The sequence below is a fragment of the Adiantum capillus-veneris genome, chromosome 6 (assembly GCF_014529385.1).
Source record: "Adiantum capillus-veneris isolate H3 chromosome 6, ASM1452938v2, whole genome shotgun sequence".
Lineage (NCBI taxonomy): Eukaryota > Viridiplantae > Streptophyta > Polypodiopsida > Polypodiales > Pteridaceae > Adiantum > Adiantum capillus-veneris.
In genome coordinates this window covers 110,871,550-110,891,853 of record NC_140936.1, presented here as the reverse complement: position 1 = coordinate 110,891,853, position 20,304 = coordinate 110,871,550, and the positions used below count along the sequence as shown (strand labels likewise).

At 44.2% G+C, this 20,304-nt stretch overlaps 1 protein-coding gene across 2 annotated transcripts in view; it reads left to right on the top strand.

The window, feature by feature from the left end:
* Positions 1 to 3,775: 3,775 nt before the first annotated feature.
* The window catches only part of LOC147456085 (RING/FYVE/PHD zinc finger superfamily protein), a 30,241-nt gene continuing 13,712 nt past the window's right edge, over positions 3,776 to 20,304 (top strand). The window contains exons 1-3 of one of the 2 annotated variants that reach the window (XM_086514648.1): positions 3,776 to 4,006; positions 4,281 to 4,366; positions 4,470 to 4,616. In XM_086514648.1, the coding sequence (XP_086370774.1) occupies positions 3,832 to 4,006; positions 4,281 to 4,366; positions 4,470 to 4,616 (408 nt within the window). In that variant the 5' untranslated portion in view covers positions 3,776 to 3,831. The remainder of the gene's footprint in view (positions 4,007 to 4,280; positions 4,367 to 4,469; positions 4,617 to 20,304) is intronic. The other variant, XM_086514649.1, reaches the window with a different exon arrangement.

The following is a 20,304-nucleotide window of genomic DNA, read 5'->3' as shown; positions in this document are numbered from 1 at the left end:
AGAATAAACACAGAACCTTTGAAAAATCCATTAACAAAAAAAAACACACAGTATAACACCAAATCCCTCTTCTCAACACACACACACTCCTTCCTTACCTTTCCTACAATAGAAATTGCACCACGGAGAAGTACAGAGTGCTACTCGAGCTTCATGTATGGCATTCCCAGACAGCGGCGCCAAAAATGTGCGCATATGTCGCACGTGTCAATGCAAGGAACTTGCCGATACACCGTGTGTGAGCCACAAATGGCTCCAAGCACACAACAAGCCTAAACTAGTAAGCTCAAAGAAGGCGATGGTGTGTCACTCACCGCTCTATGCTTGCTTCGTGGAGGATTCCTCGCCGCGAAGCAAAAGGAGCCGCCGCTTCGCCGCCGTCGTGACTTCGTAATGCTCAATCGCCCACACACACACTCTCTCTCTCTCTCACACACACACACACACACACACACACACACACACACACATACACACACACACACACACAAGGAGGTGAAGAAGAAGAAGATGGAGATGGAGATGGAGCAAGAGCACTCTTCTATTGCACAAATGAGAGAATAAGTGAATTTTAGGTTTAGTTGACTTTTATATGAGCTCGCCCCATTCACACTTGGGCGCCCATGCTTAGCCAACTAATCCCTTGAATGTTCCAGTTAGAGTGTGCCTCTCATCGACGATCACTCTTACCCTTTTCCTATTGGACCAACAAGCCCGGTACTTGACTCTACCAAATAAATAATACAATGTCCGCCGTAGGTTACAACGTCCGTCGTAGGTAATAGGGTGTCCGTGAGCCGTGAGGGTTAACATGACGAAATAGCCTGTGCAGTACTGCCTGTAGTGGAAACGGAGGCCGAAATGAGCCCAAATCAAAATTCTGAGTAGACCGAGCTCTTCGAGCTCACTCGAAGTATTTGTTGACCTGCGAACGCTCGCCAAAGCTCACTGAAATCGGAGAAAGTGAGCAGGCGTGTAGTACTGGAGCAGCTGGCGACTAAGCTCGGGAGGACGCAACCTGCTCTGATACCAATTGTTGGAATTAGGGTTGCAGAGAAACACACACACACAGCTTGGAGAAGACGAAGGAAGCTCAAGGCACACAATAGAGAGAGTATAACTTAGTGTGCAATGGAAAGATAGATAGCCCTAGAGTGATGGGCGTATGTACAATGCTCAGGGGAAAAAACCTCCTAAGAGGGAAAAAATGCCCCGGTGGTCCTAGTGTGTTCACACACATCACTACCACATGTATATGGTAACATCCTTTGCTCATTAGTGACAAGACAATGAACCAAATACATCGAAAACATCATTTTTCCATGGGAATGGCATGTTCCCACATATTATAAAAATTGTGAAGGATTGTGCAAACTTCTCTATGCAATTTTTTTTTTCTAAATTTCTAAAGGAGGACAACATTTAATAAAAAAATCATTTCACAAATGATTCTGCTAATCTATTCTAACCCTTCTTATGGTTCTTCTGCGAGAGGTGGACATTTCAAAACTACGACATCGTGACCGCAACTTATTAAACATAGTATCAAGTCAAAAACAAGGTAAACATTCTTTCATGAAAACAAAGCAAAATCTCTCTCTCTCTCTCTCTCTCTCTCTCTCTCTCTCTATACAAGCGTCTTGTTCAAGGATGTATACTCTTGTCAAATGCAGAAATGACAACCACAAATTACAGTCTAATATGAATGACATGAATGCACATAATAAGATGAGATGGAGTCACAGAAATAATACTTACTGAAAGCCCATAACAAATTTTGACGTTAGCTTGACACCAATTAAATTCAATTACACCTAATGAAGGATTCTAGTTACTTGGTGAGCCAAAGGTCATTTTTTGGCTCTTCGAGCCCACAGGCAACCACGTGGCACATCTCCTGGTCATCCGATCAAAATTAACTGTGCTGCATCTCCTGGTCATCTGATAAAAAAATTACCAGCGTTGCTTTTCATTGTAGCGTTAAAAAAACATACCAAGCCAGACCAGACAAGCAACGTTGTTTTTGAGAAGCGAAATCGATGAGCTGCAAGAAAAGTAGACTACACTGGCGACATATGTGGAAAATCTGGAAGATAGCACAATCGACGACAGCGTTATAGGAGTTGACGAGAAGCCGAGGAGGATTAAAAAAATTCGAGTAGAGGGGAGGTTCTAGAGTAAAGGGAGTAGAAGAGAAGCGAGCAGGTTCTAGAGGGGACGCGCTGCAGTAAAAAAAAAAAGAGGCCAGTGGGCTGTACAAAGGGAGGAGGATGTCGCCTACAGATAAGGAAACCAGGGTTTGAAAGGTCTCCGGTACTCCTTCAAAGATCATATATTTCGTGCGATCAATCCATGGCAGAGGTTTGTTCTAGTGCAAGTACATGTTAGTTATACACGCAACTCTTTACATACGGTTGCTAGCCAATGCATGTGATGTATCACAATGGTGAATACACAAGTAGTGAATGCATGTGATGTATCATAGTTGTGAAATTACCTTATGCATCTTTACTTTAGCTCTAAATAATTGATACCATACTAGGTGTCTAAATAATTGATGCCATACTATATATGTCCTCGTTTCTCTTGTACTAGGTGTCAGTATGAAGTTCTCAAGACCTAGAAGATTACGGTCCAAGCATCAATAAGCTAGGGAGCAAAATGCAACCAACCTGAAACTAGCTTATCGTCCATGTGCTAGGTCATGGTTTGAAATTACTATATTGTATAAAGATTGGAGCATGCAATGTCACATCTTTGCTCACAATCTAGAAATATGTCCTTCTTGCACGACGGCATACCTCACATATATAGCGATAAACGAGATCGACACACAAATGAAATATACACTCCTGCTGTCTTGACTTCTGTATTATTGTTGGGTGCTTTGCCATCGGAGTGGCATCAACAAGACTTAACAACATTGCATCTACAATCTGTTACCAGTATAAGATACCAACTACGAATTAACAGTCTCCCTTCTCTATTCATGGGACGAATAAGTGTTATTTGGACATAAAAGAGGCAGATATTATAATTATAGATGAGCTATCCATGTTAACCCAAGCGACTTTTGACCTTATAGTAAGAGAAAATGTAACAAGCAGTACATTGGCAGATCCTTTCAACAACAAATATGTTCTCTTGTTGGGTGATCTTGCCCAACTATCCCCAGTTTGTAGTCATGCACGGGAGCTTTGTAACACATGCCATACCACAAGCTCGGTCCACTGGCTACTTGTAACTTTGTAGAAGATGTTATGCTTTGTAAGACATGCAACGGACCCTGAATTGCTTTAGTTCTTGACGATCAATTGTGAAAGAAAACTAGCCATAGATGAGATCAGTTGTACCTTGGGTGGATGTATTATAGATGAAGCTCATGTGCATGACTACATCAACAACTCTACTATGATAATTAATATGTACTCACAGATGAGACGTCCAACACTATAACAACCTCGCCTTGAATAAGTTGTACAATCAAACTGACATTACAAAAGTTGAAATGAAGATGAACGCGGGTAACAATATAAATGTCCTTCAGTAGTGGCTTCTAATGTCCTGCAGTACTTCAATGAGTTGGATTCGATTGCAATTGGCGTGCGCTGCATGATTATTCTATAGATGTTATATAGCAAGGCCCACCCAGCAAGACTAGTTTTTGCGTAATTTTATCAGGCCAAAACTACACTAGCCTATGGCCATCACCTTTGGCGGGCCAATGTAAACGTTTTAGCGTTGAACAGTTTTCGTGTGCTATTTATTGACTTTGAAATGTGAACCGAGAGAGAGAGAGAGAGAGAGAGAGAGTGAGAGCAGCTCATCCCAATGGACGAGGAGAAGGGCTTGAGCGAGACATCATCGTCTGGTGTTTCCATCTCTGAGCGCGATCCCCTCCTCATCTCCTCGCCGCCTGCCATTGCTCCCCTTGCCCGCGATCACATTGACCTCGAAGCTGGACCTGGCGAGCAGCCTCAGTGTCGGATTTGCCTCGAAACAGACGGTCTGCGTTCCTTTTACATGCAACCTGTGTGTGTGCGCGCACTCACAACAAAAGTTGTGCATTCGTTTGTGTTGGTTTTTCCGGTTTAAGAATCTCTGCAACAGAAAGTGTGCGTGTGTGCATGTGCGAGAGAGAGAGAGAGAGAGAGAGAGAGAGAGAGAGAGAGAGAGAGAGGCTGATAATTCATCTATGAAAATCTGTATGCCACAATGATTCTGCATAGCAATGTTACCAAGGCCAGAAAATGGTAATCGTAGAACTTGTATGTTTGCAGGAAGAGACTTCATTGCGCCTTGTAAATGTAAAGGGTCTGCAAAGTATGTGCACCGGGATTGTTTGGATCACTGGAGATCCGTTAAGGTTGGTTCTTTAATCTTGTAGTCAGTCTTTGGAAAATTTTAGGTATATCTTTGTAACTGTAGCTCTGCATAAAATCTCATGACTATACTCCATGTATTTGCAGGAAGGTTTTGCATTCGCCCATTGTACTACTTGTAAGGCATTGTATCACATAAGAGTTCAAGTTCCAGCTGATAGAAAATGGCGAACACTAAAGTTTCGTTTCTTCGTCACCCGAGACATTATCTCCATCTTTCTCATAGTGCAACTGGTATGCTTTTAGCAAAAGACTTCTGCTGAAATTGCTAGTTCTTTTCCTTTTCCGTTGTGGGGAGGGGGAGGGTTGTGATGTTGTATGCTTTTAGAGCAATCATGCTGGCCATCCAGTTGTTTGATTGATGCCTTTGGTAGGATGTGAAGCAGATGAATAGGGTGGTCATGCTTTGCATACTTACAACTCAAAAATTCTTCTATGTCACTTTGTCACTTTTTCGTTATTGCTATCCCTTTTTTTCTAAGTTTGTAGTTCAGCATGGAAGTAGATTGAGTATATGACCACATAACGAGACCCCTATCCTGGAGTGGACATGACTTTTGCAGAAAGGATCTGTCTCTTCATCCATCGACTATGTCCCTTCGTCGATCAGTTGCGCGCCTTCGTCAATTGGTTGCAACTCTTTATTGAAACTATGTGTCTATTACCCTAAAATTTAAAGATGTATATTCATGATTGGTCTTCGTCTCCTATATGAGGAGTCCATTGTAACACTGTTTGATCAACCAATCAATTAGTCTGTTTATCTTAGATGTTCAAGCAAGAAGAGAAGGAGATGGTAAGACTGTCAAAGGTGCAACGGAAAAGGTGAATTGGATAGCAATCAAGACTGCCACTGCGAGCAAACCTCCTCTTGAACATGGGAAGCCACTGGATCTCGGATCTACTGCGACAAAACTCCACCGAATCAGCCTCCGAACTAGAGCAGCCTATTGTACGGGCCTAGGGCAGCGCACCACTTGCAAAACTTGCAAGTAGAATGAGTAGAGGAGGACGCTTGAGAGGGGGTGTAACAAGCTTGGACACTCCAAGCGTGAAATCAATACCAACACGTGAGAAAATTGGAATAACAGAACTTGAAACTACACACACACACATATATATCAATGGAACAGGGAACGGGCGGAACACAGCCCAAACGTTCCGAAACGGCGTTCCGGACGAGTCTCGTTCCCGAAATGGAGTCGAAAACGGAACGTCGTTTCGGAACGGGGTGTAACCGGAACGGTGTTCCAGAACGGGAGGAACATAAGGCGGAACGGTGAAATGCGGGGCGGAACGGGTAAAGGTAGGCTTTTGGGGGCAGATTTGGGGTTGTTTGAGGAACATATTTCATGCAGTTTGAGGGCAGGTTTGGGGGCATATTTGAGAACAGTTTTTCGGTTGTTTAGGAGTTTATTTGGGATAAGCTGAATGGAGGTAGTTCAAGCCTTACTTTAATCGACTGTCTGGCCCCATTCCCGTTCGGGGTAATAAGTATGACATATACGATACCAATTTAGGGCGGAAGCACAATTTTCTGACAGTAAGGGTAATGACAGTAAATCCACAGGGTAACGACACGGTTCGTGAGAACTGAAGATACTTCTATTGCTGGAGATTACAAAGAGTATAAACTCGAAAATCTGGAGATGGTAATTGTACAAAGAGATAGTAACTAAAGGATAGTGAGCTCGCTCAAAAAACTCTCTCCCTTCACAATGAAGCAAGGCTTCCTTTATATAGAGGATTAGGCACTTGCGTGATATTTACGCGAGGCTACGTGTTACATTCTTAGGTAAAGTGTCTTTTTACATTAGTGGGTTTTGCTTGCATCATTGGTGATCTCTCGTTATTCTTTCTATATGACATCAGTGCTTTGATCATATTTTATACGAGAGAGAAGATCTCCAATATTATTTTTATTCCCGAGAAATAGGAAATATCGAAGTGACTGAGCTTGTAGGTCCATCGGTAAATTCGAACATTCCCGACTTTACAAACATTCTTTTCTTTTGAAAATTTATCAAAGTGTTTAAGGTCACTTCGAAGCGTAAAGGGAATTCTCATAAGGAATAGGCGAAAGGATAGAACAACATTGACTCCCGCCAACAGCTCTTTTTGAATTGAATGGTACCGGATCTCTGCATCTTTGAAGCGCCCTGAAGCCCACCGGCAGATGATTGGGGTTCCATTATGATCTTCGCAGAGAATGCCTCCCCTTGCTTCTTCAGAGGCATCAGAATAAATCATAAGAGGTTTATCAGTAGGGATGTTAAGGGGAGGAAAATTCTGGCAAACATGCTTGATCTTCATCATTGCCTGTGATAGCTCATCGGACCAAAAGAATTTTTTACTTCTTTCAAGAGTTTTGAAGGGTAGTAAGTCCTTGGCCACTTGAGGGTACTGAGGAGCAATCCATTGCAAACATCCAATAAAGGATTGAACTTCTATGCGATCCTTGATTTGATTGGGAAAACTTTGTAGCTTGTGCAATACATGTCCTTGCATTTTAATACATCCTGCATAAATTTTAATTCTCAAAAACTCTACCTGTGGTTTACGAAGCTCTATCTTCTTTAAGCTCAGTACCAACCCTGTATAAAGAGTTAAAGGTGCTTGACATGGCTCTGAACATCTTTAGAGTAGACCAAAATGTCATCAATATAAAGAAGTAGAAATTCTTTACAGTCAGCAAAGAGAATTTCTATTCATTCCTGACAAAGAGAAGGAGCTGGCTTGAGTCCCATGCTATCTGTTCAATCACAACTTGCAGCCACTGAAGCCAAATTATATCAAGTCTATGGGATGGTTCAACATTTGTTCGAACTCGCTGCAGTAGCACAGATTGCCAATGAATCAACAGCTAAATGGATCCCTGAACGCAATATTAATGGATGCCATATCCTTCAATTCAATCCAGCCTACAACAGAGCATACTATTATGAGGTATGGATTAAATTTCCTCAAGAATAATCCTTTCAATTAGATGCTCTTTGGGATTCTGGCTCTGTTATTTCATATATCAACCAAGCATTGGTTTCAACACACCTTGTCCAAAGCTTGGCTTATAGAATCAGTGTTTCATATACTGATAATTCAAAGGGTCGAATCAACAAAATTGTTCTCTGTAAGCTGGCCTTAGGGAATGCCAAGATGCAAATTTATTTATATTTACATCCTCATCCTAATACAGACCTTACCCTTGGTGCTGATCTGATTTCCCAGATTACCCCATACACCATTCATCCTGATGCTTCTATTCAATTCTCTCTGAATGGTCTTTCTTATATTGTCCTCACCAAGCTACATGGATCTTTTTTACGGGGGGGAGTAGTTCCTATGCTACCAAATCCACACAAAAATGAGGGGTTTTTACAATGGTTTGTTGATGAAAGAAAGAAATACTCCAAACAACTTGAGCTTATTGCTGCTCAATTGGCACAACAAACGAGTGACAACCCACTAGCCTTTTGGACAGAGAAGAATATTGGATCTCTCTGCCAGGAGATTCTAAGCCGACATGGCTTAAAGCTACACATCCTGGTATGTCTCTAGCAGATACTAAGTTATGCCATGAAGAGATTGATCGTCTTCTTGCAGATGGCTTAATTGCTCCATCCAACAATGAATTCGCATGTCAGGTCTTTTATGTAAATAATCACTTTGAACAAAAAAGAGGAAAAAAGAGATTGGTGATTAATTACAAACCTATCAATGACTGGCTGGAGCATAAAAGATTTCCTTTGTCCCTAAAAGATGAATTGCTACGAAGGATAAAGAATTGTCAGGTCTTTTCCAAGTTTGACCTAAAGAGTGGCTTTTGGCAGTTCAAGATCAAGCTTCAGGACAGATACAAAACGAGTTTTGTTGTCCCCCAAGGTATGTACGAGTGGAATGTACTTCCTATGGGACTCAAGCCAGCTCCTTCTCTCTGTCAGGAACGAATAGAAATTCTCTTTGCTGATTGTAAAGAATTTCTACTTCTTTATATTGATGACATTTTGGTCTACTCTAAAGATGTCCAGAGCCATGTCAAGCACCTTCAACTCTTTATACAGGGTTGGTACTGATCTTAAAGAAGATAGAGCTTTGTAAACCACAGGTAGAGTTTTTGAGAATTAAAATTTTTGCAGGATGTATTAAAATGCAAGGACATGTATTGCACAAGCTACAAAGTTTTCCCAATCAAATCGAGGATCGCATAGAAGTTCAATCCTTTATTGGATGTTTGCAATGGATTGCTCCTCAGTACCCTCAAGTGGCCAAGGACTTACTACTCTTCAAAACTCTTGAAAGAAGTAAAAATTTCTTTTGGTCTGATGAGCTATCAGAGGCAGTGATGAAGATCAAGCATGTTTGCCAGAATCTTCCTCCCCTTAACATCCCTACTGATAAACCTCTTATGGTTTATCCCGATGCCTTTGAAGAAGCACGGGGAGGCATCTCTACGAAGATCATAATGGAACAACCCTCATCATCTGCCGATGGGCTTCAGGGCGCTTCAAAGATGCAGAGATCCGGTACCATTCAATTCAAAAAGAGATGTTGGCGGGAGTCAATGCTGTTCTATCCTTTCGCCTATTCCTTATGGGAATTCCCTTTACGCTTCGAAGTGACCTTAAACACTTTGATAAATTTTTTAAAGAAAAAAATGTTGGTAAAGTCGGGAATGCTCAAATTTACCGATGGGCCTACAAGCTCAATCACTTCGATATTTCCTATGAATATATTCCCGGGAATAAAAATAATATTGCAGATCTTCTCTCTCGTATAAAAAGTGACCAAAGCACTGATGTCATACAGAAAGAATAAAGAGAGATAAGCAATGATGCTAGCAAAACCCACTACTGTAAAAAGGCACTTTACCTGAGAATGTAACACGTAGCCTCGCGTAAATATCACGCAAGTGCCCAATCCTCTATATAAAGGAGGCCTTGCTTCATTGTAAAGGGGGAGAGTTTTTTGAGCGAGCTCACTATCCTTTAGTTACTATGTCTTTGTACAATACCATCTCTAGATTTCCGAGTTTATTCTCTTTGTAATCTCTAGCAATAGAAGTATCTTCAATTCTCACGAATCGTGTCGTTACCCTGTGCATTTACTTTCGTTACCCTTATTATCAAAAAATTGTGCTTTCGCATACGAGTGCGCGCGCGCACACATATATGTGTGTGTGTGTGTGTGTATATATATATATATATATATATATATATAGAGAGAGAGAGAGAGAGAGAGAGAGAGAGAGAGAGAGAGAGAGAGAGAGAGAGAGAGAGAGGGGTGGAGTCCCGCTTCGAGATGCACTGGCCCCAACGTCTGGTGCATCTTTCGGTATTTTTTTCTTGATTGCTTCATAAAGGTACAATTAGTGAGGGTCCTCTCTCTCGCGATGCTCCCAAGCTAATCTGTTGGTATAGAGGCCTTGGCCCCTCGAAATAGGCGCCCCCAAAACCTGTAGTCTCCCGAAAGCAATACCCTCCAAAAGCTCTGGCATGGAACCCTGTGGGCTAGATGTATGGACTGCCACATGGCAGCCCATAAATCGCAGTGCCATTTGTGGAAGTTGCTGCTAGCCTTGTATCTGGGCAAAGTTTTGGTGTTTCTATATTTTTAGTATTTGTTCAGCTTCTGGTGGCCCGAGACCACTGTAGGGTGTAATGTGTCACAAATTGCTGACATGTCAAGCCACTCAAGAACAGAGCCAACCTGCAGATCTTAGCTGAGAAGCCTAAACCCTAGAAGCAGCAGCATAAGAAGTTTTACCGACTTGCAGTGTCTTGCCGAGTGGCCTATTACTAAAGAGGAGTCCTACCAACTTATGAGACTCCGTCCGATGGGGCCCAAGTGACCTAGAGAGAATAAACTAAAGCCGGAACACCCCCCCCCCCCCCCCCCCCCCCACACACACACACACACACACACACAAAAGCGTAGAAGATGATGATGTGGTAACTGTACGGACATTCGCGATTTGCGCTGGCAATGCCACGTGGCAAATAGTACAGATTTCCACGTTTTGCACTGTTGACGTGGTAGTTGTACGGATTTTCGTAAAATGCGTTGGCAGCTTTTAAAGGCAGTTTTTGGGATCAGGTGCGTTTGAGTTTGAAAGCTTTTCATGGCCAAGGGCCTTTAAATATGAGCCAAGCGCTCATTCGCGCTTCAATATGAAGGTGCAGAGGATGGAGTACCAATGTTGTACCTTGTTGAAGCAATATAAAGAAATACCGAAAGGGGTGCCAAGGTTTGGGGCGAGTGATCTTTGGGGTTGGAACTCTTCCACTCCTCGTCTCGTGTCGTGCATCTCTTTCAGTGCAATTGTTATTGAAGTTCTAAAAGTGTGTTTAGTATGTTCTTTTCCGTTGGCATGTGGTGCCTGTCTCGTGACAGTGGTAGCAGAGCTTCAGGCATGTGCTTTTTTGAAAGCATACCGCTGCCACCAAAGAGCAGACATAGCAAACCGGCGCTCCAAAGTCTATCGGAATTTTATTTGAAGTACCTTTGTGTCCTGACCCCAGACTTATTAGCCACACTCACCCTTACTTCATCGCGCATCAGGCGCGCTCCCATCTTCATCGTTGTGTCTTACAGGACATAAGCCATTAAGATCACTTGCAAAGAAGGATCAAGGATTTTTTTCAAGCCGCTGTTTTTCTCAGAGGCAGTGCCATGCAGTGGTGGATGCATATAGCTACCAAGCTGCACACTCCAAGGACTTGGCAAGCTTTCAAGAAAATGTTTTTTCCCGAAGTTACATGCCTTCAGACATCTTCCTTCAGATTGCAACTTCTGGCAAAGTGGGGTATCCTGAAAGGCTTGCCACAGAAACCCTCGCAGATTAAAACTTGAAATTTCTCGACATCTGTCACGTGCACATATGGTTAACCCTATGCGTACGTGGACAAGCTACAACATGACCAGGGTTCAGTTCAATCAAGTCAGTCTAGAATAGGAAGTGATCTGGCACTTTTGTGAGTCTATTCGCAGACCGTGCATGTCCAGACACTTAGATTAGATGCATATCCTTTGGTTGCACACAACATGATCAATCGATTTCCATCAAAACCCATCAAGAGCATTTCTACAGTGCATAGACCTATTTTCCCTATTTTTGACATTTTTCACTTATTATTTTTAAGTGACTTTTGTTGGGAAGTAGGTAGGGCAATTTTATCAAGCAAGTATATAAAGAAACCTAGCGCTAGTACCTATGGACAGAAGAGGCAGCAGGAGCTTCGGTTCAACAGGCACCTTCTCAACAGGACACCCCAGGCTCGAGCAATGCCTAGCGTTTTGCATTTGCAAGACAACCTTCGACAGCAGAACGAGCAAAAGCCCTAGCGTTTTTGCAAGGAGACAGTTTTCAGCCCTAGCATTTTTGCATCAGCCTGGCATTCCAGCGTTTTGCAGATCTTCGCGACAGAACCAACAAGTAGACCAGCGTTTTCAGTTTTCAGCAGTTAGAATTCGCAGTAGAACCTCGGAACCTCGCAGATCTCACCTTCCCGCAGTAGATCCTCACCGCACGGTCAGATCCATCGAAGTTTGCAGTTTCAGCCCGGAAAACGCAGATTTCAGCATCTGCGTTTTGAGCACGTCGTCGTCGCATCATTGCCATAGACATCGTCATCGACATAGAGTCAGAATTCAGCAGATAAAGATTTGCAGATTTCAGCCCTTAGCATTTTCAGATTTCAGCCCGTCTCGTCGTCGTCCTCGTCGTCGTCGACATCGTTGGCAAGTCCAAAGCATTGTAGAGATTTGTGCAATCAATAGTAGACCGCTCTCGCGATAGAGAGTGGGGCCTTCGGAGGAGGGTTTGACAACATTCTGGTGTTGTATTCTTCTCTCTCTATCTCTCAGTCTCATGCACCTTCATTCAGTGTTTATCCTCATGCACCCAAGAACCAAGACCCTCAAGACCCCAAGAACCAAGACCCACAAGAACCCAAGTTCCTCGTGAACTTAAGAACCCAAGACTTCAGTGGATGGTCATCACCCGAAGTGGAATGGATACTTCGCATGATGTCACGTGACACATCCAACCCTATGTGTCCGTGGACAAGCTACAACATGACAAGGGTTCAGTCAGTCCAGTCAGTCTAGATTAGAAGTGATCTGGCACTTTGGTGAGTCTATTCGTAGACCGTGGATGCCCAGTCACTTAGTGTAGATGCATATCCTCTGGTTGCACACAGCATGATCATCAATATTCCCATCAGAATCAATCAGATTCCATCAGGGGAATTTTCCAGTGCATCCAGGGGGGTCGTCCTACACTCCAGCCTGCTACAGAGCTTACCTCCTAGGAGTAGTGCAATGAGAGGTGTGTTGGGAGCTCGTCTGTGGCTTGACACTCTGGTTCATTTTGTAAGGTGCAGCGGAATGAATGTTGTACTTTTCTCAAGGTGAGTGCTCCATAATGTGCTCAAGGTTCCTTTTGTTCTTAGGGAAGGGAGAGCCTTCCGTCCTTAATGAGAGAGTGCAATGATCACTAACAAAGTGAATGGACACTGTGCATGAGAGTGTGTGAGACTGAGAGATAGAGAGAGAAGAGAATAATACACCTGAGACGACGTAAAACCCTCCTCCGAAGGCCCCACTCTCGTTGGCGAGAGTGGTCTACTATTGATTGCACAAACTAGTACAAAGTGGATGCATGTGACTGATGCAAGTCTAGGCTAGGTTGATGTCGTCGACGGGGGTGACTATCACGAGGACGTGGCAGTTATTAACCATGTCACAGAGATGTGGCAACTGCTAACCTTGGTTGTTGGTTTCTTTCCAATGGGGTTTATTTTATTTGTTTAAGACCCTCTTTTTGAAGTAGCAAACGGTAGGACATTGTATGGCCAATGTGAACAGTAGATTCACCCACAGACGGGAAGTGGTCGGCACTGGAATTCGTATGGTAAGAGGATGTCTAGGCTCAGAGCAAGATCATATAGGTCCCCCCGTCGCACTTAGCAAGTTGGTGGATACTAGGAAGTGAACTCAATTAAGGCGTAAAGTCAAGGTGGGAATACCAACAAAAAGTATCCGACAGTTGGGCCACATTGCACTTTTGGATGCGGTCCCAATGAGGATAGATGGTCAGAAGACCAGTGGGAGCCCAACGGAAGCATCTCCTAAAATTTAGGGAATTGCTATTTTGGGCTGTGAAATGTGTTCGCGTCATTATCTCCGGTATGACTAGGGGAACACTTTATAACTCTGCCGCGAAGTCAACTGACGCGTCGGTTGGGATATTTTTAAGCGGCGAACCAGAAACGGGAAAATGCTTGAAAATGCGCCAAGTGTCACATTTTGGTGAACTTTCCTCTTGCAGAAAAATGGGCGCTGATTTTTATGCTGAGAGAGGCCTCATTTGCAACCTGTCACAGGTTAAGAGCTATGGAGTGCTTCCTTTCCCTCTCATGTACAGTGTGGTGCTAGGAGTGATGCCTGCACACTACACACTGCTCTCTCTCTCCCCTACGTGCAGTTATGTGATGCCCCACAAGAGGGCTCCTCATTTGACTGATGTACAGTTGTGTGGGTTCATGCTTTTGTGCTGAGGCAAGAGCCTCCTTGAGCAGGAACAGGGGTAGCTAGCTGCTGCTCCAAAGCAGGCACTGGTGAGGGTCATAACCTCACCATACAGGTGCAAAATCAGCGCTGTGTATGCGCTGTATATTTACTGTTTTTCAGCCATACGGACGCCAGGATCATTGGGAATCGTGCCCCACTGACAGAGGACAATTAGGGGACTGTTTGGGGCTGAAAACAGGGCAAAAACCAGTAAATACAGCGTGCTGAATTTACTGTTTTTGGACAGGAATCAGAGGGTATATGTCAGTGCAAGCGAGTTCCAACAGGGGAATTGGTTTCGCGCAAGTTTTGGGACGGTTATGCTGCCGAAATTTGGCCAAATCAAATGGTATCTAGGTGGATACACGTGAAGGATTCCCAGGACCTTACCTTGTAATTTACCCTCCTAAAGAATAAAGAAATACCGAAAGGGGCGCCAATTTTGGGGCCTACAGGTTGTCGGCGTCTGCTCGGAGCATTCTAGCTTCCGAGCCGTGTGTGTATTCAAGTGTTAATTCCCGTCGCCGGTTCTCTTTGCAAAGTGCTCTGTGTGTGTGTATAAAGTAAAGAATTTCGGGTGAAAGCCAACGCCTACCACCCTACGGGCCGGTTTCATGGTTCCGTTGTCGGGACATCAATCACTTTTTCTTCAAAGAGTGAGCCTGGATTGTTCAGGGTAAAGACACACAGTGCAAGAACACGGGGATTACACTATGGCCGACAAGGGGAAGGGAATTATGGAAGAGGGTTCCTCTCCAAAGGACAGGCAGGAGATTCCTATGGTTTTTGAGATTGGCGAGAGCTCATGGCCACGTCAGTCTGTACCTACTGTCAACGTGAATGTCCCTCCAGTAGTACAGGGCTTTATGACAGGGCAACTTGAGGATGATGCGTTTAAGACTCAGTTAGTTGCCGCGGTGAATGTCTTTTCGCAGCTGGTGCAGAATCCGAGGTTTATGGAATTCTTGCAAGCGCCACCAGTGCAACAGCAAAATAGGCAACCTACGCCGCGTACGGAGCTTGTTGAAGCTCAAGCCCAGGTACTTCATGAGGCGCAGGAGGAAAGGGAACACTCGCATGTTGCGGAGTCGAGGGCTCCAAAGCAGGTTCCTCCCGTGCTTGAACAGGTGGCTAGAACGCCTATTCCACAGGTTATGCCAGTTCAGCCCGCCACCTTTCAGAGCCAGCATGCTGTCTTGAATGGATAGGGAGTTGGATACCAGGCTATGCACTCAGTTTTTCCACCACCCACGGTACATCCTGGGTATTTCGGGGGTGGATCAGTGTTCCAAAGTATGGCTGGTTATGCGTCAGGAAGTCAGCCGTACATGCCAGGAACAGTGTTCGGGGGTATGCAAGGCATCATGCCAAACCCCATGTATGGTACTATCGGCATGCAGCAAGGTTTCCACGGCAACCAGGGCCAGTTTGGGGTGCCACAGGGTCATTTTAGCATGGCTGGTTTTTCTGGACAGCAGCCAGATATTGCACCTCCGACGCAAATTGTGAATGGCCAACACGTGCCGATCATGCCTACTACAGTGCCCATGTTGCAGACCATTCCGTATGACAATTTGGGGGCACTAGAGAAGCCGAAGGCTTACAAAGAAGGTGGTGCAGCAGTAAAGTTCAGTACCTTCAGTGGTTTCGAGGACAAGACCAAGGCACTTACTTTCCTCCAGCAGTTTGATACAGCTTATGCGGGAGGGAATTTTACTGAGGCCTCGAAGGTTAGGAAAGCTGCCACTTTCTTAAAGGACAATGTGCTTACATGGTGGACGACATTGTTAATGCAAGGACAGGCACCCGCCACTTGGGTTTACTTCAAGCAAATGTTTGCATCTGCTTGGCTATCAAATGAATTTTAAGCCTATGTCCTGACAGATTGGCACCAGCTTACGGCAGCTTCATGCAAGAGCTTGCTGGAGTACAATAGGAGGTTCTGTAAAGCATTACTCTCAGTGACCTCCTACAGATTTGTGCCATTGACAGAGCAGATAGAGAAGTATTGTTGTGGGCTGCCTAAAGGGCTTCGCGATTACTGTACAAAGAACAGAGTGGCTACCCTTACTCAGCTTATGGAAGTTGCGAACACTGGTCTTGCCCTGTTGAAAGGAGAGGACAGTGGATTTCCGAGCAGTGATAAAGGAGGGCAGCAAAAGAAAAATTCAGCGAAGAAGCCCTTTGTGAAAACGGCTCCTGATGCGTCATAGGGGTCTGAACAGGCCACCAAAGACAAGGATTCAGCTGGGACTTCTGGAGCGCAGGCAAAGAAACAGAAAAGGAAGCCTTTTGTGCGCAAGTCGCTCGAGGAAAAGAAGGTCCTAATGGCTGAGAACAAATGCTTTATATGCGAGCAGCCTGATCATATTTCTATCAATTGTCCACAAAGGAAAAGGCCAGCTGACTCAGAGGATAAAGAAGACCAGAAAGGCAAGAAGCCAAAACCCATGGCAGGTTTAGTGCCAGACATGGTGGGTGACAGGCCCAGCACAGATGCCAGTGAGTTATGCAGGGCATGGGGTAAAGTTAGGGATCAGATGGCACTCATCTTCTTTGATCCAGGTGCCAAAGCCAACTTTATCTCACCAGAGTTAGCTTTGAAGCTCGGCATCAGAGCTGAAGAGATGGGGTACACCGCAGAGGCAAGGTTGGCATGTCCTGGCCACTCAGAGTGTGTTACTCCCATCATTGGAAAACTGCGTCTGCATATTCAGTCGTATGTGGACACTGAAGAGTTTTACATCATGCCGCTGGAAGGTTGTGACGCCTTGTTGGGGATCCCGTGGATGTTCCGAGTGCATGAAGTCTTGGATGCTTACAACAAAAAGATCACTGTACAGCATAGGGGCAAAACTCACATCTTTGATGTAAAGCTTAAAGGAGAGTCAGTCCCTGTTGTATCTGCTTCTGCTATCACTTCTGTAATAAAGAATCATCTTTCTGTGTACTTGATTTTTGCACGTGATGTCTCAGATAGGGATCAATCAAATTTATCTGTGTTAGATAAAGAAAGGTCATCATTTTTGCAAAAGTTTAGTGACTGTTTTTCTGATTCATTACCGTCGTAATTGCCGCCAGAGAGACCTGAGGACCATCGGATAGATTTGGTGCCAGGGTGTAGCCCACCAAATAGACCTCCCTACAGGGTTAGTGCGGCGCAGCAGAAAGAGATTATGGGCCAGGTTGAGGAGTTATTAGAGAAGGGGCTGATTCAGCCTAGTTCTTCACCCTTTTGCTCCCCAGTGCTCCTAGTGCAGAAGAAGGACGGCTCATGGCGCATGTGTATTGATTACCGTGCGTTGAATAAGAATACCATCAAGAATAGGTTTCCTATTCCTCGCATTGATGATATTCTCGATCGTTTAGAGGGTGCTACAATTTTCAGCAGGATAGACTTGAAGAGTGGGTACCATCAGATTCGTATAAGCCCAGAGGATGTGCACAAGACTGCGTTTAGAACGACATTTGGTCTTTATGAGTTTCTAGTGATGCCGTTTGGGCTAACAAATGCTCCTGCCACGTTCAACAGAATGATGGACCGGATTTTCCGCTCGCATCAACAGTTTGTTGGAACATTTTTCGATGACATGATTGTGTATTCGAAGAATGAAGAGGAGCATAGGCGTCACTTGACCATTGTGTTCGAAGAGCTGCGCAGTCACAGGTTACTTGTCAATCCTAAGAAAAGTGAATTCTTCCTCAAAGAGATCCACTTTCTGGGCCACATAGTCTCAAAGGATGGTGTTAGAATGGATCCCGCAAAGGTCGAAGCTATCAAGACATGGCCAGACTTGAAGACTGTGCACGATGTCAGAAGCTTCTTGGGATTGTGTTCCTACTATAGAAGGTTTATCAGAAATTTTGCAGAGATAGCATCGCCTCTTCACGCATTGCAAAAGAAAGAGGTCACTTTCAGATGGACCCAAAAAGAGATTTCAGCTTTTAGTCTCTTAAAGGAAAAGTTGACTTCAGATCCAGTTATTGTTTTGCCAGATCTCAGGAAGTCATTTGTGGTCTAGTGTGACGCGTGTGGCAGTAGCATCGGAGCAGTGCTAATGCAAGATGGACGGGTAGTAGCCTATGAAAGCCGAATTTTGCAAGGGCCAGAGAGGACTATGCAAGTCTATGAGAAAGAGCTCTTGGCCGTGATTCATGCGCTTTCTAGCTGGAAGCACTACCTCTTAGGTGCTGATTTTGTTGTCCAAACAGATCATCAGACCTTGCGATACTTCTTGACACAGTCAAAGTTATCCGAAAAGCATATGCGATGGGCAAACATTCTTTCCATGTTCCACTTCCAGATTATGCATGTGGAAGGCAAGAAGAATGTTGTGGCTGATGCGTTATCAAGAAAGCCACAAATTTCAGCTGTGTCAATTCCTTATCATCATGAGTTAGATGACATGAAGGAACAATATACTGCTGATGAAGATTTTGCAAGGATCTTTGAACAGTTACAAGAGGGGCAACATCACGAGCACTACCTCCTCAGAGATGGTTTTATGATGATGCATGGCAGACTTTGTGTCATTAGGCCAGTGCGGCAAAAGGTCATGGAAGAGAGTCATGTCCCACCGTATGCAGGGCATCGTGGCATTGATGCAACAGTTAAAGCGGTAGAGACGTTCTTCTATTGGCCTACCTTGAGGAGAGATGTGGATGCCTTTGTGCGAGCATGCATAGTTTGCCAAAAGGTCAAGTTTGACAGGCAAAAGGCACCAGGGTTGTTACAACCACTGCCGATTCCGGATAAGCCATGGGAAAGCATTGCTATGGACTTTATCTTTGATCTTCCAAGGACGCCAACAGGGAATGATGGTATATGGACCATTATTTGCAGGTTCAGCAAGCAGGCCCATTTTATCCCTGTCAGGAAGAAGATAAAATCTGATCAGATGGCACGCTTGTTCATGTACAATGTGTTTAAGTACCATGGTATGCCACAATCGATTATCAGTGATCGTGATCCTCGCATGACCAGTTTGTTCTGGAGAGGATTGTTTGAGAACATGGGTACTACGCTCAAGTTCTCGTCTTCGTTTCATCCACAAACTGATGGACAGTCAGAAGAGGCTAATTCTACTGTCTTAGATCTGCTGAAATGCTATGTGTCAGATAATAAGGGCAAGTGGGAACAGTATTTGCCTATGCTTGAGTATGCGTACAATAATACGGTGCATTCGTCTACTGGCAAAGCACCTTTTGAAATTGTTGAAGGCGGCAAAAAGGTTCCTCCCATTTTGCACACAAAGGACAAGATCTTTGAGGCAGATCGATATGTTGAGAACATGGATGAGATGTATAAGAAGATTAAAGTTGCCTTGGAGAAGACTCAGGCAAAACAGAAAAAGGCTGCTGATCGTCACCGTCGTGAATTGTTACTATCACCTGGTGATTGGGTTCTTTTAAGGTTCGAAAAGGCAAGGTTAAAGAAGATGAAGGGCAAGGAACGGCTGTTTCCTAAGCTCAGCATGCGATACTATGGGCCTTTTCAATTGCTTGACAAGATCAGCGATGTGGCTTACAGGTTGAAATTGCCTGATGCATGGAAGATTCATAATGCGTTTCACGTGAGTCTTCTAAGACCCTTCGTGGGTGATGTGCCAGAAGATATGCCAATTGAGGATCAGCCCGAAGTTGAGGAACTTGATGAGATCCTGGTACCTGAGCAAGTTTTGGCACATAAGGACAGAAAAGTTAAAGGACAAGTTGCAAGACGCTATTTGGTGAAGTTCAAGAACTATCCGCCTATGGATGCAAAGTGGATGGAAGAGCATGAACTGTCAGAGTCACCAAATGTATTGCAGCTTTACCTTGAAGCCTTTGGGTTACAGCCTAATTATGCCCCAACCCAACGTGTGCAAAGGAGGGGTAATGATAGAGCTAGTACATCAAATGTACATATGAATTCAGTGCCATAGATGGAAATGGCAAAAGTATGAAGGCCTCATTAAGTCATTTGTATCTATGTATGTTACGATCTTTCTTGCGGATACATGCGATGATAAAAGAGTGTTAATACCACAAGATCATCAGTGGCGTGTATTTATGGTATGCAATCGAGGACGTTTGCGATTTCAAGAGGGGGGTATGTCACGAGGACGTGGCAGTTATTAACCATGTCACAGAGATGTGGCAACTGCTAACCTTGGTTGTTGGTTTCTTTCCAATGGGGTTTATTTTATTTGTTTAAGACCCTCTTTTTGAAGTAGCAAACGGTCGGACATTGTATGGCCAATGTGAACGGTAGATTCACCCGCAGACGGGAAGTGGTCGGCACTGGAATTCGTATGGTAAGAGGATGTCTAGGCTCAGAGCAAGATCATATAGGTCCCCCCGTCGCACTTAGCAA